Source organism: Eretmochelys imbricata, chromosome 3, assembly GCF_965152235.1.
Source record: "Eretmochelys imbricata isolate rEreImb1 chromosome 3, rEreImb1.hap1, whole genome shotgun sequence".
NCBI classification, from domain to species: Eukaryota; Metazoa; Chordata; order Testudines; family Cheloniidae; genus Eretmochelys; species Eretmochelys imbricata.
In genome coordinates, this window is record NC_135574.1 from 64725941 (window position 1) to 64738768 (window position 12828).

Here is a 12828-nt window from a genome sequence, read left to right on the forward strand (position 1 = left end):
CCTGTGGAATATTGAAAATTTGGGAGTACTGGTGCGGTTGATGAGGACTACAGAGTAGTCAATTTGTATAAAAAAAGCTTTGACTTTATTTTTTAATGTTGGTTATGGTATTCTCAGTACATTCTTACACTAAATAATGATGCATTATTAACAGAAACACCCAAAAATTCAAATGCAATTCTAAATTCCAATATCAAAGGTAACTGTGAATTCATTTATTTCAGTTCTACAGTTTTTTGTTTTGCACACTGCATCAATCTATGCTTCTTAAACAGCAGCTGTTGAGTTTTGCCTGGAATAATTTTTACAGGGGTCACAAACAGTCCTTTTTCTGGTGAGTTTCCTCTGGCAATCTGTATAGGCAGCTGGAGAGTTTTAATTTCTGTCTCGAAATACCACGGTGATAAATGTGCCACAAAAACATGAATAAAATAGAATAGACAGACTTTAACTGTGGGCCCTGATGTAAGTGAAATTGCACAGATTTACTCAATTTCACTTATGACAGGCATAGAGTAGGCCTCAGGGTAGAAGACAGTAGAACAGTTTATTAAAATTGAAATGTGGGACAGTTTTGTTTGTTTGGGTCATGGAAATATATTATTACGCCCAAGTGGGATATTTTTAATTGATTTAAATTTTTCTTGACAGGTTTTACAAAACAATGCAAAGTACCAAGTAGTACCTAAAAAGCTGACCATAGGCAAGCGTCTAGCGCAATGCCTTCATCCAGCCTTGCCAGGTGGGGTTCATCGGAAGGCACTTGAAACATATGAGATTATCTTCAAAATCATTGGACCCAAGCGTCTGGCTAAAGATCTTTTCCTGTACAGGTAAAAATAGTTAAAATGTCATTAACTTTCAGATTTTTAGTTCATTTAATGTAGTTTAGAAGACTTTTTCAGTTTCATTTTTTAAACATGTTTTTAAAGATTCTATTCTGATGGACAATATATGCTGGAGCAAAATAAGCCCTTTAGCTGCAGCATCTTGCAATATGACAAGTTACAGGCTGATGATCAACCCAGTATCCTGTAATCTAACCAAAAACACCACTGCTGATGCTCGGTGTAGAAAGACAGGCTCCAAGGTGCCAAGCATCTCCATTAAAGGTGGCCTCAGCCATCTAAGGATCAAGTCCTTGAAGGACAAGCAGTGGCTTTTAGACAGAAGTATTATCTGGAGTCCAAGACAAGAGGGTATTTGAGAAACAACGAGATACTCTTTGGTTGTTGAGAGTGACATGGCACTTTGTATATATTTGAGGAAAGAAAAAATAAATTTCTTCAGGCAACTTCATATTTTTAAAATATTTTCATTTCTATCATGTACGAATAACAGTTTCCACAAAGTTTTCTTTTCATTAGGGATTGTTAGGTGTTCTCTGAGCCTCTTACATCAGTGTGACTCCAAGCATAATTTTTCCTAACATATACTGATTATTTATTCATTCAGGGTCTGATCTATAACATCAGTGGGTTTTTGAATTAGGCCCACAATGATTCTGAAAAATAAAATTGTGTTCAGAATTCTTCTGTTTTTTACAGTTTGGTAGTAATTTATGAGATTTGGCAGAGACAGTGAAGAAGTATTTTTGTTAGTTAGAAAACCTCTCTTTTGTTCATCAGATTTAAAACTGACTTCTGTTTTCCTGAAATAGCTATAGAAGCAGCAATTGCACATAGCAAATGTAGAAAATCACATAAAGACACTGAGTTATAGAAAGATCAGATAAAAGAACATTCTGTGCTGTTAAAGGGATCAACCCAGTGAAAAGATTATTTTTTTATATGTAATCCCAGTTTTTGATCATTTGGAGAACAGTCATAATCCGGGAATGAACCATAGCATTAGTAGTCTGCCTTGTGTTTGGCTCTGTTTAGTTAGATTTTATTGTTTTGGAATGGGGGTATGGAGAATGGGTATTAGTTTATCACCCTCAAAATGGGGAAAAAACACTCATAATGAGAGTAATCTATTGTTCATTTACATTTATTCAATGCTTTTTGTTCTTATGCTTATAAAATTAAACTTTCCTTTAACCCTTTTTAACATTCATACATGAGTAATGGGGCTATTGCTAGTTTGAGGACTCATTTGTGGGCTGAATATCTGCAATCAATGGATACTGTGTTTGTTTTAAAAATAATTTTGTGTGATATTTGTATATTTATTTTGTTTGTCCTGTATCTTATTTTTGTAAAGTACAAGATCATAGTTCTTATTATAGGGAAATAATTTTCTGTACTTTTTAATTTCTTCAAATTAAAAACATTAGTTCCCATTATGCCATGTCTACACTTCTGTGTTTTCCTTATAAACTTGAAGATGCTTTACTTGTGTTTTTTCATTTGATAATTCTTTTTCTAGTATCCTGCATTTAAGATTTAATTTTCCAGAGGTGGATCAGTTAAAATGATAGATTTTTTCCCCCCAGTCTTACTAAAGTAGTTCAGTTTCATCTTGTTATATACTTGTTACAAGTCACATGCTATTCTGTATCTCCCTTTCTTGATAAGACTGCATCAAGTCAACTAGGGGCCTCACTGTACCAGTCTATTAACCTGGGATGTGCTCATCACCATAGTGGCTCTGTGCCAATACAAAACACTAAGATAAAAATATATTCTTGTGACAATGCTGAGCACTGCTATAACTGTTTTGTGTGACCTAGTTTAGGGGTGTCACATAAATAGCTTCCTGAAACAGTATTATTGTATTTTATTATTTACAGTTCTGGGCTATTTCCTCTTCTTGCCAATGCTGCTATGTCTGTCAAACCAGCATTACTCAGCCTGTATGAGATTTATTACCTTCCTTTGGGAAAAACATTAAAACCTGGTCTGCAAGGATTGCTAACTGGGATTCTGCCTGGTTTAGAGGAGGGATCAGAGTACTATGAGAGGTGAGGATATGATATACTAATATATTTGTACTACTTAAATATTGGTTTTTAATTTTATGAAGTGTTGAGTTTTGCTGATATGTTAAAAAAATTAGATATTTAAGTAACAGGTTTTATCCAGAAAATGATGTAATCAGAGATAAACATTAAGATGATATTTTTTTAAAAGTTCCGAATATTATGCAAGAAGAAAGAGAAACTACTAATTAATGGCATATATTAAAAGTAAATCAAATCAGGTCGGTCCCAAATTGAACTCATTTTACAGTTTTAGAGATATGTAATTGTCATAAATATAAAGGGAAGAGAACCACCTTTCTGTATACGGAACTATAAAATCCCTCCTGGCCAGAGGCAAAACCCTTTCAAGAAGCTAAAATAACCTCACTGGCACCTAACCAAAATGATCAGTGAGGAGACCAGATACTTTCAAAGCTGGGGGACGGGGAGGAAACAAAGGGTCTGTCTGTCTGTGTGATGCTTTTGCCGGGAACAGATCAGGAATGCTCTTCATAACTCCTTAAGTTGGTAAGTAATCTAGCTAGAAATGCGTTAGATTTCCTTTTGTTTAATGGCTGGTAAAATAGCTGTGCTGAATGGAATGTATATTCCTGTTTTTGTGTCATTTTGTAACTTAAGGTTGTGCCTAGAGAGATTCTCTGTGTTTTGAATCTGATTACCTTGTAAGGTATTTACCATTCTGATTTTACATAGGTGATTCTTTTACTTTTTCTTTAATTAAAATTCTTCTTTTAAGAACCTGATTGCTTTTTCATTGTTCTTAAGATCCAAGGGTTTGGGTCTGTGTTCACCTATGCAAATTGGTGAGGATTTTTATCAAGCCTTCCCCAGGAAAGGGGGTGAAGGGCTTGGGGGGATATTTTGGGGGGAAGATGTCTCCAAGTGGGCTCTTTCCCTGTTCTTTGTTTAACACGCTTGGTGGTGGCCGCATAGGGTTCAAGGACAGGGCAAAGTTTATACCTTGAGGAAGTTTTTAACCTAAGATGGTAAGAATAAGTTTAGGGGGTCTTTCATGCAGGTCCCCACATCTGTACCCTAGAGTTCAGAGTGGGGAAGGAACCTTGACAGTAATAACTAGAAAATGTATTTCTTCCATTTTAGTGGGTCCCCCCCATGATTGTTTTACCATTTACAAACTTTGAAAACAAATAGGTGTAACACTTAATCTTGGTCCAGAATATAAATCTAAATTAAGTGCAAGGTATAGTAGTCAAGAGCAGTAGGACCTTCTCTTCAGTTTACACATTAAAATTCCTATAATAGTATTGACCTTTCTGAGTGCAATGTATATGTGTGAATACAAGTTTGCAGCAGTCAGGCTGGGGAGCGGCAGCTCTTTCTATCTGGGGAGTTCCAGCCACAAACAGGAGGCGAGGAGTGTTGTGATATTGTTGACAAGCACTGTAGACCATGTGCAGCTAATGGTGGGATCTTGTCCCTATGGAGGATGAGAGCACACTTAGTCTTTGGAAAAAGTTCTCTAGTTTTTTCAGGCTAAACTCCAAAGCAAGTATTATAGACTCTCCAATTAGGGAGCTATTAATATGCAGTTTACATATTCTTCATATTTCAAGTCCCAAAACTGTAAAACTCTTAACTTTCACAGTTTGAGTCCAGTAAGAGCAATGGCTCCTATCTGTTTCTTTGACATGTATATATGTTGAATTACAAAAGTTGGTGGGGAAAAAATAGCACAAAAATGTAGATTGTCATAAGAAAAATAGAGAATGGTTTATTTTTTTCTTCCAAAACAACTTTGTATTGTGGTCATGATTTCTGCAAATGACAAGGCATGCTAGGGTGTATCTACAATGTAGTGAGACACCCGTGGCTGCCCCGTGTAAGCTGACTCAGGCTCTTGGCAGAAGGATGCTGGAACAATTTTTATAGTAGGGATGCTGAGAGCCATTGAACCAAACTGTAAACCCTGCATATAATGGAAACCACTTCAAGACAGGGGTGCGGTAGCACCCCCAGCAGCCCTAGTTCCAGCACCTGTGTGTCCAGGATTGTCCTGGAGTCTCCAGAAATTAAAGATTAATCTTTAATTAAAGATTATGTCATGTGATGAAACTTCCAGGTATACATCCAACCAAAATTGGCAACCCTAGCTCGTGGGTCTCGGGATAAGGGGCTGTCTAATTGTACTATAGATGTTTGGGCTTGGGCTGCAGCCTGAGCCCCAGGAACCTCCCACTCCCAAGGTCCTAGAGCCTGGGCTCCAGCCTGAGGCCCCAGTGTCTGTACTGCAGTTAAACAGCCCTTAGCCTGAGCACCTTAAGACCAAGTCAACTAGCACGGGCCAGCTGTATTTTTAAGTGCAGTGTAGACATACCGATGGTGTAATACTTCAATGTCCGCCCTGATCAAGTATTTTGTGCTGCGATTCAAGTCCATACTATAGAAACAAGCTTCTCTATGATAAAAATTTAGGTTCAGCTTTTAAATAGGGTCAAGCTGATCTTCGCCTGTGTAAAAAAGTAGTCGTTCATGGAATGTACTTCATAAGTACTTTTGTCCACATAGAAATTGTGAAGGATGTATCTTGCTTTGTATTTTCTTTTTTAAATTTTGTATTAAAATCAGTGCCAGACACATCTCTCTTTCAGTGTTAATTTATTTTTCTATTGCCAGTGGGTAATGCTGATATTCCCTATAGATTGTGATATTCTTGGAGGTCTCATAGGATAATATATATTATAGTGCATTGCTTTCTGCAGCAAAAAATCTCTGTCTGCTGTATTTCGCTAAATATTGAACTTTACATTGATCGCTGCTTGTGTACATACAGCCTGATTTCATGTTTTGTAAAGCAGAAAATGTTTAGTTTCCAAAGGTCTGAGCTAATGCACCCTCTCTGTTCCATTGACCTCTTTTGTCACTTGTGCTGTAGAACCAACACACTGTTGGAGAAGGTTGCTGGTGCAGTCGACCAATCAGCATTCTACAGTGCCCTTTGGGGTAGTCTTCTTACCAGTCCTGCGGTTCGGTTACCTGGAATCACATATGTCCTCTCCCATCTAAACAGAAAGCTTTCAATGGAAGATCAGCTCTATATAATTGGCAGTGACATTGAGTTAATGGTAATATGTTCATTCGTTAGGGTAACGCTCATTTATATAACTGTACAGCTTCCAGGGGTTTTCTGATGTCTTCTCAGTCTTTGAAAATAATCTTTATAGAAATAAATAAATACATTGTGTCTATTTTTAGCACTAGTTAGACTTAGGGCGACCAGATAGCAACTGTGGAAAAAAAGGGACGGGCGTGGGGGTAATAGGCGCCTATATAGGAAAAAGTCCCCAAAACCAGGACTGTCCCTTTAAAAACGGGACATCTGGTCACCCTAGTTAGACTGATATAGTATGCATGTTAGATGAAATTTCATAATTTAGATTTTAAAAATTGCTTAGTGTTTTTAAATTGGCCATTCATTACACTTTTCAATAAAAGTAGCAAATTTCATGTTGCTTCTTGAAAAATGTGTAGTGAATTACTTTGCTGATTAAACTAAATCAAGCCATGCATATATTAAGCAAAGCTTAAATGCTTTCTGTGGTTAGTAGAAATTGTGCCAATTATATCTTTCTTCCATGTTTTCATAATTTCATTTTTTATGTGTGTACATTGTTTACATTATATCTAATTTTGAACCAGGTTATTTTGATTTCTAAAATATTCAGTATATTTAATAAGAGGACTGTAAAGATATCTGTTTTGAGGGGTGTATGTACATATTCTTTTAAATGTAATAAATTATGTTATTTTAATTACAAGTCTGTTTTTAATGGCAATGTTGTTTCAGGTGGAAGCAGTAAGCACATCAGTGCAGGATTCCAGTGTATTAGTACAAAGGAGCACATTAGACCTTATACTCTTCTGCTTTCCATTCCATATGAGTCAGGTAAAATTTTAATATAAAATAAAGAAATATATATCCACATACTCTTGCATGTATAGATTGTTTTGTAATCAAGTGATGATATTAAGTCAATCTTTATTAATGGCTTTCTCCAAAATCAGAATAAATAGAATCCTCTATAAGAGAATCTCTCTCAAGTAGCTTGTGTGTTGGCATACAATGATCCCTGTCTTAGTCTCATTGTGTTTGACATTTTACTGAATACAGACGGAATATAAGAGAAAACATTATTTACAGAAACTTTTTTTTATAGTTTGAGATGGGATCTGCTCTATTAGACATTTCCCCGCACAATTCCTAATTGAGTAGAAAACAAGTTATGTACTCATTTGTGAGTTTTCAAGTCCTCAGTATTGGAGAACTAAAAATGAATAGTTAGGGTATGTCTACACTACGAAATCAGGTCGAATTTATAGAAGTCGGTTTTTTAGAAATCGGTTTTATATATTCGAGTGTGTGTCTCCCCACAGAAGATGCTCTAAGTGCATTAAGTGCATTAACTCGGCGGAGTGCTTCCACAGTACCGAGGCTAGAGTCGACTTCCGGAGTGTTGCACTGTGGGTAGCTATCCCACGGTTCCCGCAGTCTCCGCTGCCTATTGGAATTCTGGGTTGAGATCCCAATGCCTGATGGGGCTAAAACATTGCCGCGGGTGGTTCTGGGTACATATCGTCAGGTCCCCGTTCCCTCCCTCCCTCCGTGAAAGCAAGGGCAGACAATCGTTTCGCACCTTTTTTCCTGAGTTACCTGTGCAGACGCCATACCATAGCAAGCATGGAGCCCGCTCAGGTAAATGTCACCGTATGTCGCCTGGGTGCTGGCAGGCGCGGTAGTGCATTGCTACACAGTAGCAGCAACCCATTGCCTTGTGGCAGCAGACGGTGCAATAGGACTGGTAGACGTCATCATCATGTCCGAGGTGCTCCTGGCCGCGTCGGCCGGGAGCGCCTGGACAGACATGGGCGTAGGGACTAAATTTGGAGTGACTTGATCAAGTCATTCTCTTTAGTCCTGCAGTCAGTCCTATTGAACCATCTTATGATGAGCAGGCAGGCGATATGGATTGCTAGCAGTCGTATTGTACCATCTTCTGCCAGGCAGGCAAGAGATGAGGGTGGCTAGCAGTCGTATTGTACCATCTTCTGCCGAGCAGCCCTGAGATGTGGATGGCATGCAGTCCTTCTGCACCGTCTGCTGCCAGCCAAAGGTGTAAAAGATAGATGGAGTGTATCAAAACAAGAAATAGACCAGATTTGTTTTGTACTCATTTGCTTCCCCCCCCCCCCCGTCTAGGGGACTCATTCCTCTAGGTCACACTGCAGTCACTCACAGGGAAGGTGCAGCGAGGTAAATCTAGCCATGTATCAATCAGAGGCCAGACTAACCTCCTTGTTCCAATAAGAACAATAACTTAGGTGCACCATTTCTTATTGGAACCCTCTGTGAAATCCTGCGTGAAATACTCCTTGATGTAAAGCCACCCCCTTTGTTGATTTTAGCTCCCTGAAGCCAGCCCTGTAAGCCGTGTCGTCAGTAGCCCCTCCCTCCATCAGAGCAACGGCAGACAATCGTTCCGCGACTTTTTTCTGAGCGGACGCCATACCAAGGCAAGCATGGAGGCCGCTCAGCTCACTTTGGCAATTAGGAGCACATTAAACACCACACGCATTATCCAGCAGTATATGCAGCGCCAGAACCTGGCAGAGCGATACCGGGCGAGTAGGCGACGTCAGTGTGGTCGCGTGAGTGATCAGGACATGGACACAGATTTCTCTGAAAGCATGGGCCCTGCCAAAGCATGCATCATGGTGCTAATGGGGCAGGTTCATACTGTGGAACGCCGATTCTGGGCTCGGGAAACAAGCACAGACTGGTGGGACCGCATAGTGTTGCGGGTTTGGGACGATTCCCAGTGGCTGCGAAACTTTTGCATGCGTAAGGGCACTTTCATGGAACTTTGTGACTTGCTTTCACCTGCACTGAAGCGCATGAATACCAAGATGAGAGCAGCCCTCACAGTTGAGAAGCGAGTGGCAATAGCCCTGTGGAAGCTTGCAACGTCAGACAGCTACCGGTCAGCTGGGAATCAATTTGGAGTGGGCAAATCAACTGTGGGGGCTGCTGTGATGCAAGTAGCCCACGCAATCAAAGATCTGCTGATATCCAGGGTAGTGACCCTGGGAAATGTGTAGGTCACAGTGGATGGCTTTGCTGCAATGGGATTCCCTAACTGTGGTGGGGCCATAGACGGAACCCATATCCCTATCTTGGCACCGGAGCACCAAGCCGGCGAGTACATAAACCACAAGGGGTACTTTTCAATAGTGCTGCAAGCTCTGGTGGATCACAAGGGACGTTTCACCAGCATCAGCGTGGGATGGCCGGGAAAGGTACATGACGCTCGCATCTTCAGGAACTCTGGTCTATTTCAAAAGCTGCAGGAAGGGACTTTATTCCCAGACCAGAAAATAACTATTGGGGATGTTGAAATGCCTATAGTTATCCTTGGGGACCCAGCCTACCCCTTAATGCCATGGCTCATGAAGCCGTACACAGGCACCCTGGACAGTAGTCAGGAGCTGTTCAACTACAGGCTGAGCAAGTGCAGAATGGTGGTAGAATGTGCATTTGGATGTTTAAAAGTGCGCTGGCGCAGTTTACTGACTCGCTTAGACCTCACAGAAACCAATATTCCCACTGTTATTACTGCTTGCTGTGCGCTCCACAATATCTGTGAGAGTAAGGGGGAGACGTTTATGGCGGGGTGGGAGGTTGAGGCAAATCGCCTGGCTGCTGGTTATGCGCAGCCAGACACCCAGGCGGTTAGAAGAGCACAGGAGGGCGTGGTACGCATCAGAGAAGCTTTGAAAACCAGTTTCATGACTGGCCAAGCTATGGTGTGAAAATTCTCTTTGTTTCTCCTTGATGAAACCCCCCGCCCCTTGGTTCACTCTACTTCCCTGAAAGCTAACCACCCTCCCCTCCTCCCTTCAATCACCGCTTGCAGAGGCAATAAAGTCATTGTTGCTTCACATTCATGCATTCTTTATTCATTCATCACACAAATAGGGGGATGACTACCAAGGTAGCCCAGGAGGGGTGGTGGAGGAGGGAAGGAAAATGCCACACAGCACTTTAAAAGTTTACAACTTTAAAATTTATAGAATGCCAACCTTCTTTTTTTGGGGCAATCCTCTGTGGTGGAGTGGCTGGTTGGCCGGTGGCCCCCCCACCGCGTTCTTGGGCGTCTGGGTGTGGAGGCTATGGAACTTGGGGAGGAGGGCAGTTGGTTACACAGGGGCTGTAGTGGCAGTCTGTGCTCCAGCTGCCTTTGCTGCAGCTCAACCATACACTGGAGCATACTGGTTTGATCCTCCAGCAGCCTCAGCATTGAATCCTGCCTCCTCTCATCACACTGCCGCCACATTTGAGCTTCAGCCCTGTCTTCAGCCCGCCACCTCTCCTCCCGATCATTTTGTGCTTTCCTGCACTCTGACATTATTTGGCTCCACGCATTCGTCTGTGCTCTGTCAGTGTGGGAGGACAGCATGAGCTCAGAGAACATTTCATCACGAGTATTTGTTTTGTTCTTTCTAATCTTCACTAGCTTCTGGGAAGGAGAAGCTCCTGTGATCATTGAAACGCATGCAGCTGGTGGAGAAAAAAAAAGGGACAGCGGTATTTAAAAAGACACATTTTATAAAACAGTGGCTACAGTCTTTCAGGGTAAACCTTGCTGTTAACATTACATACATAGCACATGTGCTTTCATTACAAGGTCGCATTTTGCCTCCCCCCACCGCGTGGCTACCCCCTCAACCCTCCCCCCTCCCCGTGGCTAACAGCGGGGAACATTTCTGTTCAGCCGCAGGCAAACAGCCCAGCAGGAACGGGCTCCTCTGAGTGTCCCCTGAAGAAAAGCACCCTATTTCAACCAGGTGACCATGAATGATATCTCACTCTCCTGAGGATAACACAGAGAGATAAAGAACGGATGTTGTTTGAACGCCAGCAAACATACACTGCAATGCTTTGTTGTACAATGATTCCTGAGTACGTGTTACTGGCCTGGAGTGGTAAAGTGTCCTACCATGAAGGACACAATAAGGCTGCCCTCCCCAGAAACCTTTTGCAAAGGCTTTGGGAGTACATCCAGGAGAGCCGCGAATGCCAGGGCAAATTAATCCTTTCACATGCTTGGTTTTAAACCATGTATAGTATTTTAAAAGGTACACTCACTGGAGGTCCCTTCTCCGCCTGCCGGGTCCAGGAGGCAGCCTTGGGTGGGTTCGGTGGGTACTGGCTCCAGGTCCAGGGTGAGAAACTGTTCCTGGCTGTCGGGAAAACTGGTTTCTCCGCTTGCTTGCTGTGAGCTATCTACAACCTCATCATCATCATCTTCTTCATCCCCAAAACCTGCTTCCATGTTGCCTCCATCTCCATTGAAGGAGTCAAACAACATGGCTGGGGTGCAGCTCATCATAGAAGCTGCATGTTCGGGGCTCTGACCCGGAGCGGCCGTTCGCCCCTCTGGTTTTCTGGTAGGCTTGCCTCAGCTCCTTAAGTTTCACGCGGCACTGCTTCGGATCCCTGTTATGGCCTCTGTCCTTCATGCCCTGGGAGATTTTGACAAAGGTTTTGGCATTTCGAAAACTGGAACGGAGTTCTGATAGTGCGGATTCCTCTCCCTATACAGCGATCAGATCCCGTACCTCCCGTTCGGTCCATGCTGGAGCTCTTTTGCGATTCTGGGACTCCATCATGGTCACCTCTGCTGATGAGCTCTGCATGGTCACCAGCAGCTTGCCACGGTGGCCAAACAGGAAATGAGATTCAAAAGTTCGCAGTTCTTTTCCTGTCTACCTGGCCAGTGCATCTGAGTTGAGAGTGCTGTCCAGTGCGGTCACAGTGGAGCACTCTGGGATAGCTCCCGGAGGCCAATACCGTGAAATTGCGTCCACAGTACCCCAAATTCGACCCGGCAAGGCCGATTTAAGTGCTAATCCACTTGTCAGGGGTGGAGTACGGAAATCAATTTTAAGAGCCCTTTAAGTCGAAATAAAGGGCTTCATCATGTGGATGGGTGCAGGTTTACATCCATTTAACGCTGCTAAATTCGACCTAAAGTCCTAGTGTAGACCAGGGCTTAGGCATCCTAAGGAGTTTAATGGGAAGGAACTTTTCACCTTCTAGATCACTTGGAAACTGCAGCCCAGTTCAGTAGTGACTGAAATTTAGTGCTTGCTGGCAGTTGTAAAATGATTTTGTGGGAGCAATTCCATTCCTAGAGGATAGTTGCTTTGTTTTGTTTTTAAATAAAAATACCTTCCTATTGGCTCCTGATGACCACTTTAAGGGAAATAAGTGATTGAGCATGCATGGAGACAGAACTACTCCCTCACTCCTAGTGGTGGTCCTTCCACTTCAGGGTTTAGATAGCACTGCAGCTGGGTAAAAGTTTTTTGATTCAGAGATTTGTTTTTGGAAATAAGCATTTTTTTCGTGCTCTAAAATTATGTGCAATTTTGGGTCTAAATTTGGGAAAAATGTAAAAATGTGAGAACTATGTGTTTTGACTTTTCTTTTCAGAATGGTGTTTGAAATTCTAATATGGCCAATTTTTAAGATAAAATATTCCCAAAAAGGGTAAAAAAAACCCCACTTGAAAACAGCCAAATCGAAATGAAAAAAATAAAAAACATTTAATTTTGAGTTGACTGAAACAAGTTGATTAACTTGGAACAAATTGAAAAAGCAAAACACTTGATTTTGAATTGACCTGAAACATTTTGGTTGATTGGAACCCAAATTTTATGTGTCAGAGGTATCCATGTAGTACCTTTCTTGAGAACTAAAATTCACATAAGTTAGGGCTTTTTAAATACTAATCAATGAGGAGAAAATTATTTAAGACTGTGTCTGCTGGGGATTTTTTTGTTGCATTTTAATCAGTTTGCTTCCAGGACTTCCGCTTGATAAT

At 41.6% G+C, this 12828-nt stretch overlaps 1 protein-coding gene across 4 annotated transcripts in view; it reads left to right on the top strand.

The window, feature by feature from the left end:
* Positions 1-12828, top strand: part of DOP1A (DOP1 leucine zipper like protein A) — a 123104-nt gene that overhangs the window by 48249 nt on the left and 62027 nt on the right. For all 4 annotated transcript variants that reach the window (XM_077812749.1, XM_077812748.1, XM_077812751.1 and 1 more), the window contains exons 3-6: positions 652-833; positions 2735-2905; positions 5820-6009; positions 6732-6830. In XM_077812749.1, the coding sequence (XP_077668875.1) occupies positions 652-833; positions 2735-2905; positions 5820-6009; positions 6732-6830 (642 nt within the window). The remainder of the gene's footprint in view (positions 1-651; positions 834-2734; positions 2906-5819; positions 6010-6731; positions 6831-12828) is intronic.